The sequence below is a fragment of the Chaetodon auriga genome, chromosome 16 (assembly GCF_051107435.1).
Source record: "Chaetodon auriga isolate fChaAug3 chromosome 16, fChaAug3.hap1, whole genome shotgun sequence".
In the NCBI taxonomy this organism is placed as follows: domain Eukaryota; kingdom Metazoa; phylum Chordata; class Actinopteri; order Chaetodontiformes; family Chaetodontidae; genus Chaetodon; species Chaetodon auriga.
The window spans coordinates 1,144,670-1,162,500 of record NC_135089.1 but is presented as its reverse complement, the minus strand read 5'-3'; the positions used below and the strand labels follow the sequence as shown (position 1 = coordinate 1,162,500).

At 49.8% G+C, this 17,831-nt stretch overlaps 3 protein-coding genes across 3 annotated transcripts in view; all 3 read left to right on the top strand.

Moving 5' to 3' along the window:
- cdipt (CDP-diacylglycerol--inositol 3-phosphatidyltransferase (phosphatidylinositol synthase)) overlaps positions 1-878 on the top strand; it is a 3,945-nt gene extending 3,067 nt beyond the window's left edge. The window contains exon 6 of the mRNA XM_076752822.1: positions 1-878. This exon is cut by the window's left edge and continues 946 nt beyond it. The gene's annotated coding sequence lies outside the window, so the exon portion shown is untranslated.
- Positions 879-2,516: 1,638 nt separating this feature from the next.
- Positions 2,517-9,191, top strand: maza (MYC-associated zinc finger protein a (purine-binding transcription factor)). Its single transcript, XM_076752821.1, has 8 exons — positions 2,517-2,658; positions 3,857-4,007; positions 4,544-4,929; positions 5,157-5,413; positions 5,566-5,629; positions 6,243-6,414; positions 6,909-7,372; positions 8,308-9,191. Exons 1-7 carry the CDS (start codon positions 2,626-2,628, stop codon positions 7,232-7,234), a joined length of 1,389 nt encoding a protein of 462 aa, XP_076608936.1. The 5' UTR covers positions 2,517-2,625; the 3' UTR covers positions 7,235-7,372; positions 8,308-9,191.
- Positions 9,192-9,329: 138 nt separating this feature from the next.
- On the top strand, positions 9,330-17,452 carry nlk1 (nemo-like kinase, type 1). Its single transcript, XM_076752471.1, has 12 exons — positions 9,330-10,053; positions 10,326-10,747; positions 11,454-11,583; positions 11,671-11,726; positions 12,123-12,229; positions 12,953-13,038; positions 13,217-13,426; positions 13,776-13,877; positions 15,013-15,099; positions 15,212-15,410; positions 15,514-15,607; positions 16,291-17,452. Exons 2-12 carry the CDS (start codon positions 10,440-10,442, stop codon positions 16,337-16,339), a joined length of 1,428 nt encoding a protein of 475 aa, XP_076608586.1. The 5' UTR covers positions 9,330-10,053; positions 10,326-10,439; the 3' UTR covers positions 16,340-17,452.
- The last annotated feature ends 379 nt before the right edge of the window (positions 17,453-17,831 follow it).

Below are 17,831 nucleotides of genomic sequence, written 5' to 3'. Positions count from 1 at the left end.
GTTTTTGGTGAATGTCTGACTGAACGTTGTTCTGGGACTGACAGGAAATCAGCAGAAGAAAACACCTCAAACAAACAGAGCATGGAAACAACATTTAGACACCTTCATGTCTGAAACACGTTCGTTTGAAATTCACCAAAAACTCCTCAGATGTGATTTTTGATGGTTTTGAACGTCTCGTGGACCAAACGATAGACGGAGAAAAGACTTCAGACTCACGCCGCTGCTTCTCGTGAACCGATCGGTGAAACACTTGTTAACGACTTTCTGATCTTTGAGCTTCACTTTCAGACAGAAGTGTCCAAACTTCCTCGTCTCTTCTTCTATCGTTGATTTTTTAGTTCGTAAAGATGAAATCGGAGAAACGCTGACGTTTGTCTCAGTTTATGCAGACGACGTCGTTTTGTTCTCGCTAAAGAAGAACTTCGTCTCATTTCAAAGCGTTTCTGATCTCCTTCCTGCTGCTGTTTCTGTCCTGCTGTCGATGAAAAGCTGACTCGATGCCGATCAGCTGACGCCTCGCTGACTTCTTGATTCTGGGTTTGTTTCTGACGTGTTTCCTCTTTGTTTTAGTCGTTGGTAGAAGCAGAAAGTTTACGTCCTGTGAAGAGCCGAGTGTCACCACTGACGGCTGCGTGGCGTGTTTTAAACTGACGGACGCCTGAGAGCGTCGACGCACAACGTGTGAAACGTCTTTTTGATGGAACTCGTTTCCTCAAATGTTTTATTCCAGAGTATAAATGTACATCACCAGACGACAGAGTCTGACATCGTACTTAAAGACATTTGTTGTTGTGATTAATATATTCGATGGTTCTTTTGTTTGTGGTTTGATTTGACTGTAAAAGCAGCTTCAAAATAAAGAAAACTGAAAACCAGATTCCAGTTGTTGTTTTTTTTTTCAGTGTCTGTTTCTGCAGGTCCTGGAGAAACGAGATTCTCCAAAATCAAGGCCTTGAACAGCAGCACACCAGACAGACAACAGCACTGAAGCTCCAGGCCGACAGAACTTCCTGTCAAAATCAGCTTGTTTTAAGGTTGATTTTTGCTGCGGGTGAAAGAGACTGAATCAGGGGGTATCAGGGTCTGAGAGATATGCTGAAAAATCCCTATTTCATGATGCACACAGGCACATTTTCTCAAGAGCAAAGCATATATACATTTGCATACATATTCTGTGCATACTGGTATACACAGAGAGAAACACACACATTCACAAATATTTACTGTCCTGCTTTCCACAGATTACTGTCTTCCAATGTTAAATACAAATTTCCCTTTAATTTTCCTTCAAAATAATACATATTAAGTCCTACTTCTGCTGCTTCGTTGCAGTAACTAATCGGTTTGCCGACCACCCACTTTGGTCACAAAATGAGAAAAGCTTACATTTTTTTAACAGAATACCTTTTTGGTGTATTATATGTCCGCCGAAGTTATAAATGACTCTACTGAACGAAGAAAGGACCGTTGTTTTATTCATTGTGAGTTTAAAAGCGAGCGTACTTGAAATTTGGGTGAAATTTGGGATTTTCTGAATGGAGTTTGGTGCGCCGTGCCGCTCGGCCAGCTGGAGAATGGACGTCATGTGAACTGAGGTTAGATCCAGCTGTTGCACTTGCGCGCATCGTTACCTTTAAGATGCTCGAGGATAAAGCCTTGATTTAGCTAAACCCGACACCATTTTAGCCAAGAGTTTGGCGCGTCCGGCGAGCGTGATCCGGATAACCCGGCTTGTGTTTTCGGCAGCGCTGGTGGATTTTCTCTTGAAAGCAAAGCGGGGGAATTAACGGCCGAGCTGCTTCTATAAATGTCGGATTTCATTATTTGTCGGCCTACCGTGAAGCGGCGGCGGCGGCGGGGGCGAGAGGGACGGCACGAGACGAGACGGGGTCCGCGAGGAGGGTGCATACACAAAATACTTTCCCTTTAAAGCAGAGAGGGACAGAGGGGGTGAAGAAGAGATAAAAAAAGAAAAGGAAGAAAGACGGAGAGGGAGGGAGGGCGAGAGGGAGCGAGGGAGAGAATTTGAAAAAAAGAGAAAGATGTCATCCTGTCGATTGAAACACCGAGGCGGAGCCATGGACCGCGGCCGACCAGGAGCGCTGTAGTTAGGGGACGAGCTGTACGCAACACCGAGGCTTGGGACCCGCCGCTGCGGCCTTTTCGGAGCTATCGCAAATAAATGACTCCTGAACAGCTGCTGACTATGATTAACACGTTTCGACTACATCCTGCTCATCTTCTGTATAAAATAATCTCTATTTTGCATGCAATTCACCAAATTTTATTCCAGTAGACATAAGCAAATGATATTAAAATGCACCATTAAAGCAAAGCATGATACCAACCATTTTGTCGCATTTACAAACTCATCTTGTCAGCGTCTGTTTACCGCCACATTAATTCAGAGCTCAGATCATCTTAAACCCTGATAACTGGTGGTTATCTGAGGGGAGATCGCGTCCGCTGTCATTGTGTATTTCCATGAATTAAGCCGGACAGTAGAGCAGCTGCGCTACAGGCCTCACGTTTGTTTTCCTAGCGGCGGTTGGAGCGCTCGTCCCGGGCTCCGCTGCCTCCTCCCTCCCCGCTTCGCTCCAGGCCGGTTAGCGTTCAGTCAGCATGGACACCTCCTGGAGTAATTTCCTCTTTCAGGTGAGTCTCATTGATGAGGGAGGAGGGGGCTGACATTTGTGCATGGGGTTAAAGAGGAGGGGTGGGGGTGTGAAGGATGGAGGAGGTCACTGAAGGGTCAGGGTGAAGCTGCCTTCCTGGGGGGGTCTTCCTCAGGTTGTGTCACGTGTTCTCTGTCTGTTTTGATTTGGGGTTTTCTCCTGTTACCCCCCCCCCCGTTTGGATCTTTATTGATAATGTGATCATTAATGTAACCAATCACGTCCAGATGAACCTGGATCACTAACAGGGAGGCAGGCAGCAGCCTCAGGGGCCCTCAGGGGCCCTCAGGGGCCCAGCCCGCTGTGTGCTGGGGGGTAATTTTGTGAATTGTGAATTTGTGTGTAAAAATTCACCGCAGAACCACAAACTGAACCGGAATGACTAGAACTCTGACACTGGACACTGAGGCTCTCTGGTCGAGGGGCCCCGTGTCAAAAACTGGTGTTGTGGTGGTGGTGGTGGGGGGGGGTCCCTGCATGTCAGGCGGCTCTGGGGCACAAAATGGTCCCTGTGTTATAGTTTTCATCCATGTTCTGGTGCTGAGACGTATTCTTTGGAGGAAGTCGACATGTTTCTGGGGGATCAAAGTGCTGCAACGGCTCATCAATACACGTTTCCATGAACATGTGACCCCGAGACGTTCAGGGCCCCTGCAAGTCTGATGGGGCCCTGGACATCTGCCCGCTTTGCTGGGTTGGTAATCCAGTCCTGGTCCCCACGAGTCCTGGTTTAGATGCTGAGACATGAGTGTATCAGTCATTTGTGTCATGAGTTAATCTGCAAGTTATTTTCTCAGTTCACTGATTCACCTGTTCAATCAGTTCGACGTCGGAAATGAGGAAATCGTGCTCAGACGTCTCGCTCTGACCTGCAGACGCTCCAGAACCTGAAGATATTTAGTCCACAGTTCTAAAAGCGAGAGAAGCAGCAAATGGTCTCACCTGAGAAGCTGAAGACATTTTGACAGTTTTAATGGTCTTAGATGAAGTCCCTCTCAGATGTTTACTTATCTTTCCCCAAAAACACCTGTTAGAGTTTCGCCTCATCCTGACCTGCCATTGGTGGCCATCACAGCATTTTGATCCAGCAGACCAGAACCCTGGGGGTCCCTCCAGAGTCCCGCAGCCCAGTTGAGCGTCTGAATACAAATAAACTTCTTCCTGTTTCGTTCTGGTAGACGCCGTCGACTCAGAGTCAGCCGGAGACGCCTCTCCAGTCCGAGCTGCTGCCCGAGCTGACCGGCGCCGCTCAGAGTCCTCCGGCCGAGCACATCGTCACGCCGCCGTCCACCGTCGACACTGCCGCCCTGAGCGAGGAGCCGCTGCCCGGTGAGGGGGGCATACCTCAGTACTGACCCTATGTTCTGGTTTGTTTGGCGTCTTTGGGGAACAGGAAGTAGATTGTAGCAGCGGTGCCGTCAATCCGTAGACCTCCAGCCAGCCTCCAGCTCCACACATTAACCAATCGCAGCAGAGCAGGCTGTCAAGAGGGGGCCTTAAAGAGACAGGCACCAAACAGACGGTTTCAGGCAGAGGGTGAACAGAGGTGCTGCAGCAATGGACAGGAAGAGAAAAATGTGTTTTTTCAACATTAAAGCATGTAAACATTTTCTATGAGACACCCAAAATAAAAGCATGAGCCTGAAAATGAGCAGAGTGTCGAACCTTTAGTCCAAAGCGTCATTTGATCCTGATCCGCATCACATAGTTTTACTGAGTAACGAACACTGAAAACAGAATCACAGACCTGGAAACAAAACCTTCACACTGTCCAAACATTCAACAGCTGCTGTCTGAAGTATTGATAAAGTTCAGCCTGGTTGAACTGGAAGGTGAAATCTAAACGTCGTTTTTCTGTCTGTCAGTCAAACCGCTCGCCAAACCGAGCCGGCCGGCCCACATCTGCGCCACCTGCAACAAGGAGTTCAAGAACAGCTACAACCTGCGGCGGCACCAGTCGGTGCACACGGGCATCAAGATGAAGGACCGCGCCACCCGAGAGAAGGAGGAAGCGGGGAAGGCGGCGCGGGCGGAGAAGCAGATGGTCCCGCTCTCCCTCCTCCACCTCACCCTGCCCGTGCAGGCGCCTCCTCCCCCCAACGCCGCCCCAGAGACCCTCCCCCCGCCCGGCCAGCACGCCGACCAAGAGGGCCAGCCGGTCTCTGTGTCCATTGCCCCGGCGACCGTAACCATGGCTGCGCCGCCTCAACCCATCCAGGCAGCTGTTGTTGTGGTGGGCTCCATGGAGCAGGTGTGTGTGTGTGTGTGTGTGTGTGTGTGTGTGTGTGCGTGTGTGTTCGATGGATGCTTCACGCAGCATTCAGCTGCTCTGGAATCAGATTTGTACTGTTGAGGTTCAGAGTCTCTGCTGTCCCTCAGCTTGTCCTCTGCTGTCCCTCAGCTTGTCCTCTGCAGCAGGACTGTCTTCTCTCCTCCGACCGGACGAAGCCTCATAACTTCTCTGCTGCTGCTCCACAGAATCCCAATCCCAATCCCAATCCCAGCACCAACCAGGTGAGGAAGAACCACGCCTGCGAGGCCTGTGGAAAGGCCTTCAGAGACGTCTACCACCTCAACCGGCACCGTCTGTCCCACTCGGACGAGAAGCCGTACTCCTGTCCCATCTGCCAGCAGCGCTTCAAGAGGAAAGACCGGATGAGCTATCACGTGCGCTCGCACCAGGGCGGCGTGGAGAAGCCGTACATCTGTCCTCACTGCGCCAAGGCCTTCTCTCGGTACGGACTGAGATCCACAACCTCACAGCTGAGGAGACCAGATCTTTAAGAACCAGAGATGAAACTTTACGTCTCCGTCCTCGTAGACCAGGAGACCACATCACTGTTTCACCTGCTTTCATTGACTTGTTCATGTTTGTGTGTGTTTTCAGACCGGACCACCTCAACAGCCACGTCCGCCAGGTCCACTCCACGGAGAGACCGTTCAAGTGCACGGTAACGTCCTCCTCCGTCTACTGGACTCACGTATTCACTGCTGCTTATACGTCCGTGTGATTTTTCTGCCATTTTATCTCTCAACAGATTTCACTTCAGTTTGTGGTATAAGATAAGATAAGATGAGAGGAGATTATCCTTTATTGATCCCAGAGAGGACGTTCAGGCAGCAGACAGAAATGAGTCCATTAGAAGAAGCAGTACATGTACACACAGTACCCTCGACCAGTGTCGTACTTCATCTAATACTGCAGTACTGTTGAAAGTACTGCACAGTACATGTAGGAGGGTACATATGAAACCATGTACTATAACAGCAAACAGCAGAATAATATATAATATGATTAATGATTAATATAGAAATAGAATATACAACTTAATAAAACTGACAAATCAGCATAACACGTATACAGGATATGAAAGCTGAGGTGAAATGTAGTAATAGGATATAAAGTATAGTAAAGCAATGGAGCACAAGAATATAAAGTATAGTATCATGTAATATATGATAAATATGGTGTGATATATACCAATAATACAGTCCCTCTCTGTCCGTCTGTGTGCCTCTTTCCACCTTTACATGCTTCCTCGCTCGTCTTCCTGTTCTCCGCAGACGTGCACGTCAGCGTTCGCCACTCGGGATCGACTCCGCGCCCACCTGATCCGCCACGAGGAGAAGGTGCCGTGTCACATCTGCGGGAAGCTGCTGTCCGCCGCCTACATCACCGACCACATGAGGGTCCACAACCAGTCGCAGCACCACGCCTGTCACCTGTGCAACCGCAGTGAGTCAGCACGCCTTCGTTAACTCACGTCGGCTTTTACTCAGTCAAAGCTCGGCCCAGCTGTGTCTGACAGGAAGCTTTTCAGCCTCTGACTGAACCTCTGTGGTCTGGAGCTTAGTTTCACTTCCTGCTTCCTGTTCATCCTGTCAGAGATCGGCCTGATTTGACTGTTTATTGGTGGCTTCTGGCTGCATCAGAGCTGCTGATGCAAGGCCAACATCAGCTGCTTTATATTCAAAGTATTCCTCATCAAGAGGCTTTTATTGTGAAGTAGCTGACAGGTGTTCACTGTGGTTATTGCAGAGAGCTTCATTAATGTCTCAGTAATTAGTGTCTCTCGCTGTCTCTCTCTCTCTCTGCTTTGAGTCTTCATCACACTCTTTCATCATTTTTCCGTGTTTTCTCGTTCCTCCCACGTCCATGAAAAACGTATAGTAACAGTGTTTCTGTGATAACGAGGTGAAACAAACAGGAAGTGTCGTCTCTGTTTCCAGGCTTCACCACGCTCACCTACCTGCGTGTCCACGCTCAGAAGCACCATGGCCAGGAGTGGAAGGAGAGCGGCGGGGCTCGGGGGGGCTTCGGGGGCACGGGGGCCGGCGGGGTGCTGCTCTGCCAGCTGTGCGGGGTGCAGTGCAAGACGGCCACGCAGCTCCAGGGTCACATGGGCACCCACGCCAATCAGGTGGACCCCAACCCCGACGGGACGAGCGCCGGTCCCGTGGGCACCACCAGCGTGGCCGTCACTGTGTCCAGTGCTAGCACTGTGGGACTGCTAGTAACTGACTGCTCCAGCATCGCCCCCCAGCCCCACAGCTAGCACGTTGGCAGGGCGGGGGGGGCGGGTCGGGTGGGACGGGTGGGGCTGGGGATGGAGGCGGGGGAGTTGGTGAAATGGAGGCAAAGGCAGACGAGGACTCATCGGGGGAGAGGATGGGAACGACTGCGTCCAGTCCAGGTGTGTAAACACGTTCTTCTTCGCTTGTTTTTCATTCAGGCTGATGCTCTTAAAGGGAAGCTGCTGATTGGCTGCTCGGCAGCATTAAAAGTGTTTGTGTTGAGTCAGACAGAAGACACACGAGTCCTCTGAATCCTAAAGAAAGGCGCTTCAGTGCTTCCTTTCCTACCTCCTTCAGATTAGGATGCCTGGACCATCCTTTACGAAAGGAAAGGAGTTAACGCCGTCCCACAGTTCCTTGCAGCAGCAGTATTGAAAGCGACCACAGCAGACACACCAGTAACGTCCACCATCGCACGATGATGTAGCTTAAGTTCCTTGACCTCATGACGTTTTCCATCAAGGAGCGTTGGACGCTGGATGTAACTGAACTGTCAGCCGTCAGTTGCATTATGGGTAATATAGGCACCAGGTGTTACTCAGAAGAATGTGTGTATATCTGTGATTCTACTGCATCGATTTAGACGTGTCCACCGTGTTTCATCGATGTTCTGGAGTGAAATGATCAATGAGTGAACTGCAGTCAGTTCCAGACCTGTGATTGGTCAGCGTGGAATCATTAGGAAGAAGATGCTGAGGTTCAGTCCATAGCCAGGCTGAGTGGATCGATCTGCTGTCCACATGAAAATCAGCAGACATGGACGATGTTTCCACGTCTGTCGCTCAGTTCCTTTGGGCTTGCAGGAGATGGATGATGACAGCACTCCTAACAGCAGCACAGGCGGAGAGGATGAGGAGCGGCTGAGTGTTTTCTGCAACACCATCAGCTGATTCCAAACATATTTTCACCCCAGAACGCTGACACGTGGCTCGTGCTGTGACCTTTTAGACCTCTGGACAGCTAGAAGCACTGATGGGTTCGAAAAACAGCTGAAGCTCATCTGAACTGTGTGGTTTCATGTGACATTTGCATTAACTTTGTTTTCGCTTTGCAGATTTTCAGACTGCCAGAAGAGGACGCAGACCGGGACGGGCTGCCGTGGACGGACGCCGTCTTTCCTCCTCAGCCTCGCTCCTGGTTTCATGAGGACAGCGGCCCGTCAGGCCTTTGTTTCAGCTCCATGGGCCGTGTCAAACAGCTCGCCTGCCACAAACACTGAGAGACACGCCCCACTGTACGCGTTCCACTGTACGATGTTGTAAAATGAGACGTCAGGGAAGAGACTGTGGGTACGACAAAAAGGAAACCTCTGCTCATTCTCACGAAGGAAAATCAATGTGTATTTTTATTCATATGGCTTTGCGATTAGCTGTTTGTATTTGCCATCATGTCATCATTTTCATTTTGACCTGACTTGCACAGCCTGTCATGATTTTGTAAAGCCGTCGCTGTTTTTAGATCATTTCTATTCCACGATATCAGTGTTTGTTTAGAACGAGGAAACTGACCTGAAGACCTCAAGTATGCCGACATACAAAAATATGACTTACTTCAGTTTCTCTCCTAATTTATGACTAAACAGTCTCCAGTTTGCCTTTGTCAGACTCTTCAGAGCAGGGACACCGAGCAGGACATAGGAGCAAGTGTTTCAGACGGGCCATCGTGTAAATACACTTTTCTATAGCTGATAAAGGCAAACTAATAGTTGTTTGTGTATCCCCATGAACATTGAATGTGCATAACTTCTCTGCTTCATATGATCTTTGCTCTTACGGATGCTGATTTGTAATTCTTGAAAAAAGGTAAATTGCCATGTAATTTGTAGCTTGGTGACACATTTCTGTGGCTGTGCATATTGATTGTACTTGATGCATAGTGCATAGCGCCTCGTTACTACTGTATTAAAAGGCAGTAAAATGCATGTGTGGATTCAAGTTGAAATGATCTTCACGAGAGTCTGTGTGATTGTGGTCTTCATTCAGATTTTCTCAGCTGGTTCTATGAAGCTAACTTAGCGTTAGCATTGTTTACAGCAGGGTGCAAAGCATCAACCCTCCCCCACCCGGCTTTACCAGCTCCTCCTACTTAACAAGCTAGCCAGCTAGCAGTAGCCGTCGCTGTAAAAGCGACCAGATATTCAGCTGGTTTCAGATAAACGGAGAGGCTGCTGGATGAGAGACATCATCCAGAAAACACAAGAAACTGCCCTTATGGACCGCTTGTTCATGGGATATCACGATGCGACGGCCAGCTAGCGAGCAGTCCAGAGCTAGCTGCAGCTAGCTGGTCGGCTATATCACAGATCTAGCTAATAGTTCGGCTAGCTGTAGGAGCCGGAGCAGGAGCTCCGCCGACGGGCATCTAAGTAGGATCTTTCGCCTTTTTTGGAGCTTGTTTTCGTGCCACACCGGCATTAACCGAGCTTGATTTGTACGTTGGTTAAACTAGATTACTAGTGGGAGGTTTTCTGACTGAAATATGTAGCTAGGTCAGTGTACCCAGCTAGTGATAGTTATGTGGGTCAGAGGCATCAGTGGGTTAACGCATTAGCTGGAACGGCTGGTTAGCAAGTAGCTAGCTGGTTTCCCGACGGCAGATTTTTTTTAATCAGTCATTTGAAACAGAAAGACAAAAACGTTCATGTCCATGTTTGTGTCCGTGAGAACGGCTCTGCAGCGTGCGTGGCTGAGGTTAGCATCGGCGGGCTCATGCCATTTTATCTCATTTTGGAGTCGTCGCTGACCGTCGTTAGCTAGCTGGACACAGTTAGCTGAGTTAACCGAGCAGCTTCACTAACCAGGTAAGCACACAAAGGTAACTCAGCTGGCCGATTAAAGTGCATGAATCAGTGGTTTGTTCGTTAGTTGTCCGCCACATCCAGGACGGTGTTTGGTGGATTTAGCTGTTTAATCGACGCGCTCCAGACGTTTAATCTGTTTGTTTGCACATCCTCGCTAAATAAACGAGCCTCGTCTGTCTGCGGCGTTAATACGGCACATTTTCTTCTTTTTGGCATCGAGCTCGCTTGTTTACATCAGCTTCAGATCTCAATCTTCTCTGCTTCACTCTCAGGAAACTAACGGGTCATGCTGGGTGAGGAGCCGTGTGTCCTCCGCGCCTAGCCGGGCAGCAGCAGCAGCTTGGTGCCGATAAAGTGGACTGTTTTGGGGGTCTGGTGAGGGGAGGATGGCATTTCACGGCGCAGGCCGGCAGACCGTCTGTGGAGACTTGTTTCCGGGCTCTGAGCTGGGCCACAAGTATTTCTGTGTCAACTCCTCCTGCGGAGCCCCCTCCACGGGCCTCAGCGCCACACCGTGCCTGGCCGGACCCACTGCCCCGGCTGGAACCCCTCGTCACCCCACCGCTCTCGGAGGGAGCACCGGCGGCGGAGCGGCGGTGCCTCAGCCCTTCAGCAACCCGGCCAGCGAGGTGCCCAGCCCTGCAGAGATGGAGCCGGACCGTCCCATCGGCTATGGCGCATTTGGTGTAGTCTGGTAAACACACGTTATTAAGGACCATCCCGGTGTTTTGCATGTTTTGGCCGTTAAAATACACACCCTGCATGTCTGCTGACCGTGAGCCTCAAGCTCGCCCTGGAGGTTTGAAGAACTGTTGTTGTTCAGGCAGCCATTGATTCCCTTTCACTGTCTGCAGAGACATGAAACCAGTTACATCCACCACAGTGAACCTCATGTCTGCTCACATTTTCCTCTCAAACGAGTCTCACCTTCAGCTGCACGACCATACCGATAAAACAGGGACAGCAGCAACGTGAGCACGAGGTCAGAAACCAAACCGAGAGTCAAATGAAACAGGAGGAAACATCTCTCAGCACTCAAACACTCAGTGAAAAGTGTCGTTTGTCGTAACTGAGTTAAGCCATAAAGAAACAGTTACAAAGACGTATTTACTTACTGAAGGCTTATTTCATCTGACCAACAAACCAAAACCTCGATATGTTGAGTTTACCGTCATATAAAGCAAAGAAATCCAGAAAAACCTCTAAGTTAGCTAATCCAGAAGCAGGAAGTGTTTCGTGTTTGTTCACCGAAAACCTCTCAGATGATTTATTTGAAGTTACTTGCAGATGAATTTTCTGCTGAGCTCCTCGTTTATTTCCATAATTAAATGTCTCAATGTGCTAAAAGTGCCAAACCAGCCTGAGCGTGAATAAAACCTGTGACTCTCAATTTCTCGCAGGTCTGTTACGGATCCACGCGACGGCCGCAAGGTGGCTTTGAAGAAGATGCCGAACGTCTTCCAGAACCTGGTCTCCTGTAAGAGGGTCTTCAGAGAGCTGAGGATGCTGTGCTTCTTCAAACACGACAATGTAATGAGCGGACGAAGGGGACGTGAGCCCGGGGATGTTCACGATGGAGGAACACTAAAACCTTTCTGTTTCTGTTGTTTGGTGCAGGTTTTGTCGGCTCTGGACATCTTGCAGCCTCCGCAGATCGACTGCTTTGAGGAAATGTATCCTGCCTTTATGTGTGAGAGAGCAGCTGATCAGAAGTCAGCCAGGCCTTGGTTTGGGTCATTATCTCATCGTGTAGACTGTGAACCGTCTGCGTCACCACATGCATTCACTTCCTCACCCTCTGTCCCACTTTCTCTTCTTTTAATTGTCTGTCACGTCCTCCTTTCATTCACTTAATTTAGCTGCTGCTCTCAGGTCTAAATCCAGCTCATCACTGCACATGTGACACTGGCACAGGTGAATATTTAACCACCTGATCCTCTTTTTGCTTTATTGACACTTGTTCAACAACCTGAAATGAGACTTGTGCTCAGAGATGCAGCGTGTTGGTGTAGGCGGAGGTCAGTCCGTGTGCGAGCGCTTTTTTTCCTTGACAGCCAACCCCCCCGCAGCTACGTGATAACAGAACTGATGCAGAGCGACCTCCACAAAGTGATCGTGTCTCCTCAGCCTCTCACCACCGACCACATCAAGGTCTTCCTCTATCAGATCCTGCGAGGTGAGCGGCCGGTGTCGGTTCAGCGGGGGTGTGGTGTTGGTGAAGCTGGTGTTCATGGCCGTTTGCAGCCTGAGGGACAAGACGAGGCGTCAGTGCATCAGTAGTTTATGTCCTAGATTAATAATATTTATCGCTGATGGTCGAGAAAATATACTGGATGTCTAGAAAAGAGATTTTAGAAGGATTTTAAATTGTGTCTCACACTTCAACCCTGGATCCAGATCAGGCCCACGAGGCTGTTTAAGCCCTTTGTTTCCTGTTAAATTCACCCAATAAGTTTGGATTTCCTGCATTTTGATTTTTTTTTCCCTCCAGACTTTTATTTTGGAATAATCATGATTTTCCAGCTCGACTTGAGAGCAGAAAAATTCATCTTTTTTACATCTGACATTGCCAAAGCTGCATCAAACTGCAGGACTGATCAATAGACGGTCGCCCAGCAGCCCTCTGATCTGTCACAGCACACCGACACCAGCGTGTCTGATTCTGTTCTGTCAGGAGTTTAATGCGACAGCTTCCTGTCTGACGTGTCAGGAGAAACGCCGTCTCGAGCTTTATTTCCCAGCTGAACACTTCTGGCTGGTTTGGCAGGAATGAGGGTGAAGACAGGACGTCTGTAGTTTAAATGTCTTACAGAAGAAATGAGACATATTCATGAATCAGAGATTAAAGCAGTTTGTGACTCGAGAATCTGGAAGAAGAAGAAATGTGTTGTCGTTTCAGGTTTGAAGTACCTGCACTCTGCTGGGATCCTGCACAGGGACATCAAACCTGGAAACCTGCTGGTCAACAGCAACTGCCTGCTGAAGGTAAAGCCTGACTGCACCTGTGTGCGTGGTCTCTGGGTGTCCTCAGAGTGGGGGGGGGGGGGGGGGGTTAACTAACATGGGCGTTCAGGGTCAGACCTGCAGGAAAAGGCTCGGCGATGTCGTGTCAACAAACCAGCGGCGTCTTTGAAGGCCTCATCATAACTCTGTCTCCGCTTAGATTTGTGATTTCGGCCTGGCGCGGGTGGAGGAGCCCGACCCGTCGCGTCACATGACCCAGGAGGTGGTGACGCAGTACTACAGGGCGCCGGAGGTGCTGATGGGCTGCCGACACTACGGCTCGGCCATCGACGTCTGGTCAGTGGGCTGCATCTTCGCAGAGCTGCTGGGACGACGCATCCTCTTCCAGGCCCAGAGCCCCATTCAGCAGGTGAGACCACCTCACCGGGTCAGACGTCAGACTGACTTTTGAGCCTCCCCTGTGTGACGTTTGAGCCTCACCTGCGTGATGTTTGCTGAGTCAGCACGTGTCCAGGCTTTCCCAGTTTTCACATGTTTTTTGCTGCGTCGATAATCTCTTGTTCCTCTTCTGATTGATTATTCTTTAAAATGTCTTCAAACAGTTTTTGTTGGAGCAGCAGATTAAAGCCCTAAAATTTTCCATTTCTAGTCATGTGACACAGAAGCAGCGATCCTCTCAGTGAAAGGACGCAGCTTTTCCTGCACTTCATGATCAGAGTACCTGTGTTTGATATCGTTTTCCTCTCGGTGTGTTACAGCTGGATCTGATCACAGATCTGCTGGGAACGCCTCCTCTGTCGGCCCTGGCGTCGGCCTGTGAAGGAGCCAGAGCCCACATCCTGAGGGGGCCGCACAAACCGGTACGTGACTGTGTGGTCTGCTCGCTCAATCCACCACCAACAAAAACTCCACGATGGTGTTCAGGCGTTCAGAGTTTGAGCTCCATCGCTTCATCAAACCTGAACCTGGTTTGGATCCAGAACAGGTTCAGCCTTTAGCGTTTGTAATTAAAGTTCTAGCTGTCTGATACACTTCTGGCTGTCACTTTAATTAATGCTGAGCTGCAGATATCGAGTTCACAGCTTCTCCACCTTATTTTTCTCCTTCTTGTTGCTCCACATAATGAGATGAATCTGAAATTGATCATTTCTCTTGAAGACTCTAAAACGATGTCTGAGCCTCTTTCCGCCCAAACTGTCGAGCAGAGCACAGACACCACGGAGCACTTTGCCCAGACAACAGCTGCAGTACAGTTACTGCATTACCACGAAGTACAGCTGACGGATATGATGCTGTTGTAGTACCTGACAGCAGAGCTGACGGAGCTGGTCGCCGCCGGCGGTGTCGTCGCTCTTTGCTAATAAAAGCAGAGCGATCGACGGTTTGAGGTTTGTTGCGTCTCGCCGTCGTGAGCCTGAGTCGGGATATTTTGGGTGTGTACGTGACCGGTACACACAAGCAGCGAAAACCAGGAGTGTGTGACGTCAGTGATTTTCAAAGGCGTCTCGGAGAAGAACTGACTGAAACAAAGTTAAAGCTGTCTTACTGGTGTGTTTGGCCAGCAGAGGGCAGTAAAGCATCAGATCCACCGTCAGCTCCACGTCCAGTCGCTTGATTTCCACATCAACCACGAGAAGCTCAGCACATCTGCCTCTCGTGACTTATTGATCTTCAGACGGGAAATTCAGATGGAAACAAATACAGAAGAGTAAAAAATAACCAACCAGAGGCAGAGAAAACTACAGTGAGAGTAGAAGTAAAATTGAAAGAGCAAAGCTGACGAGACCAAGTGTCTGTCGCTGTAATCTGTTTATCTTTGAAATCGGGATTAAATTTGATTAATTACACATTTTAATTGAACCTTTGTGAACGACGCGAGCTCAGTTTTCTGCAGTGACTTCATCCAGTGCGTCTGCAGACAGAAAACGTCGGCCGAGCAGCGTCTGATTGGACGCGTCCGACGGGAACTGATGAAACAACCTGTTTGTGTTCCAGCCGTCGCTGTCGGTGCTCTACATGCTGTCTGATGGAGCCACGCACGAGGCGGTGCACCTGCTCTGCCGGATGCTGGTCTTTGATCCGGTGAGGTTTGAGGCTTCAGAGCCGAGTTTGATGCTTCTTTTGATCTTTGATGAACTGCGGATGAGTCTCAGTTTCTCACTCGTTTCCTCTTTTCTTTCCTCGTTGTCTTCAGGCTAAGCGGATTTCCGGCAGCGACGCCCTGTCCCACCCGTACCTGGACGAAGGCCGACTGCGTTACCACACCTGCATGTGTCAGTGCTGCTATTCTGTCCCCAGTGGGCGAGTTTACACGCGAGACTTCGAGCCGGTCGCCGAGCGGCCGTTCAGCCACAGCTACGAGAACAGCCTGCTGTCCGTGTGGCAGGGAAAAGGTACGACGCCGCGCGGTCGCTTCCTCGATATCTGGGCTTCCACCTCCATCCCAAACGTTTGTGTTTGTCTGATCGGCCGATCTGCTCTCTGTCCCCTCATCAGAGTTAATCCATCGCTTCATCACGGAGCACCAGCAGGGAAAACGAGTGCCGCTGTGCATCAACCCTCAGAGTGCTGCCTTCAAGACCTTCATCAGGTGAGGAGGAGGAGGGGGAGTCAGAATGAAGTATTTGTGCTGGAGCTCGCTGCAGCCTGTAGCACAAACAGACTGACGTTCCTGCACTGCGGCGTCTTCGGCTCAAAGCCGTAAAGCAAACACTGACGATGACTGTTGAGCAGGACGTCAGGCCTGCGGGACAGGAAGTGAACTCCTTTATATCCTGTTGGTGCTTTAATCTTCATCAGTGCATCAGATTCTAGAAGATCATCGCATGTCTGCAGCGCAGCCGTCCTCTGAGAACCACGTATCTCCAAAAAGTGTGACAAGCTCAGAAAAACAGGCTGTTTTCAGCTTTGTGACGATGATTTTCAGCTGATCCGAGAGGCTTTTAAAGAGTTTACTGAGCTGAAGAAGACATGAAGGAACTCTTCATCCTTCAGTTCAGCTCAAACATTCAGCATCAACACAGCTGGAGATACGAGCTTTTCACTGGACAGGAGGGAATCTGAAGAGTAACTGAAGCTGTCAGACAAAAGTAAAAGCACAACGTTTACCTCTGAGGTGTGCAGTAGAAGTATAAAGTTGTATAAACAACAAAGTACAAGTACCTTGACTGTGTACAGCAGTACAGTCAATGTACTCAGTTACATTCCACGTCTGAATGTCAAAGACACACTTGTCTCTAACAGATGGACGTCTCGTGTCCTTTGTGTCCTCAGGTCCACTGCGTGGCACTCCTCTAAGGTGTCCAGGAAGGAGGAGAGATGAGCGCGCCTCCTCTTCCTCCCTCTTCCTCTGGAGGAGCGACAGCAGTTTCAGAAAAGATTTCATCGGCCGCAGCATCCGAAGACACCGAAGAGTTTGGCTCTTTTCTTTTTCTGTTGGCCCGCGCCGCCGTGGTCAAACGACTCCTCCCGCCGCCGGAGGGGAGCTCCTCCTCCCCGGCCGAGCGCCTCCCGTTTCCCCCACAACGTTCCCAGAACACCAAGACGACCGCTTAACCCCTTCAACCCGACGGCTGATGCTCGAGGCGTTTTTGGTGCTGAATTAAAAAAATGCTGCTGAAGTGCTCGAGGAGGAGGAAGAGGAAATAAGTGAACTCGATGGGATTTCCGTCGACGTTCGTAGAGACATGCAGGTTTTATTTGTTTGGTCGTTGCTTCGTTGATTTTTGAAGTCATTCCAGTTCTGTGCAATACAGTTTCATTTAAACACGCCACAGACACACGGGGCTGAACACGCCACGCCACGCCACGCCACACCACGACGAGCCCCCACACACGCCCTGTCAACCCGCCAAACATTAACCGCCAAACGCCTCCAGGCTTCCTTTTCTTGGACTGCATTTGAACACATCACTCACTGTGTTTCCGTCGCTCAGCGATAATAATGCAATTTAGCAGATGTAGCAGGTTTGAGCGCAGTTCCTCCTCGTGCAGTTAGCTTCGCCGTCGAGCTGCCTGGTCCTGGATCAGTGTCGTTCCACCTCTTTCACACTCAGCAGTTTAATGAGGACACGAAGCTGAAATTCATTCCCCGCGTCGTCGTTCAAGTCTGTCGCCCACTGTGTGATCGCAAGCTTTTATTTTGACAGTCACGACAGGAAGCCCCTCTGAAACGCTCAGTGGCTTCTTCTTCTTCTCCTTCTAACGTCATCGTTCTCTTAACACCGTGTGGACTTTTCCTTTTCCTGACGGCCTCCTCTGCCTCCAGAGAGAGGAAGAGGAAGAGGAAGTGACGCCGGCGCTGATGTTTTTTTATTCCTTAACTTATTGAGTGTTTGTTGACGAGTGTGTGTCTCCTCTGCGTCTGAAGCGACTCCTCTGCAGGTCTGCGGCCGTCTCGGTTACCTCAAACCCCGGAAAGACAAAAAAAAAAGAAGTGATAATGTGCGAATCTGTGAAGTGAAACCCTCGTCGCAGCTGTAATGTCATTCCTCCGGATTCAGTGACTCCTCCTTTTACCTCGTGCTCGCTCCTCGCCTCTCACGCCGCCGCTCAGAATCCGTGAGGTCTGAGAGAAGGATGTTGTCGGTGAAATGCTGCTGTTTTTGTGTCTCCTCTTCGGTTAATGTTTTAGTTTAAGGCTCAGGTGTCCCGTTTCAGACTATGAATTGTACAAAGCCACACAAAGTAAGGACGCACCAGTATTGATCCCGATTGGCCAATCGGGCCTGAACGCAGTGAATGGTAAGAAGTTTGGACTCTGGCGGCGTGATGGGAGTCACACGGTGAAGTTGACCGTACTGCTGGTTTTACCT

Bases quoted from the DNA above. Each gene is read 5' to 3' on its own strand.
- nlk1 (XM_076752471.1), top strand. From the start codon at position 10,440: ATGGCATTTCACGGCGCAGGCCGGCAGACCGTCTGTGGAGACTTGTTT. The intron at 10,748-11,453 runs GTAAACACACGT...AATTTCTCGCAG, and splicing joins GGCGCATTTGGTGTAGTCTG to GTCTGTTACGGATCCACGCG. The intron at 13,878-15,012 runs GTACGTGACTGT...TTTGTGTTCCAG, and splicing joins TGAGGGGGCCGCACAAACCG to CCGTCGCTGTCGGTGCTCTA.
- maza (XM_076752821.1), top strand. From the start codon at position 2,626: ATGGACACCTCCTGGAGTAATTTCCTCTTTCAG. The intron at 4,008-4,543 runs GTGAGGGGGGCA...TCTGTCTGTCAG, and splicing joins GAGCGAGGAGCCGCTGCCCG to TCAAACCGCTCGCCAAACCG. The intron at 4,930-5,156 runs GTGTGTGTGTGT...GCTGCTCCACAG, and splicing joins TGGTGGGCTCCATGGAGCAG to AATCCCAATCCCAATCCCAA.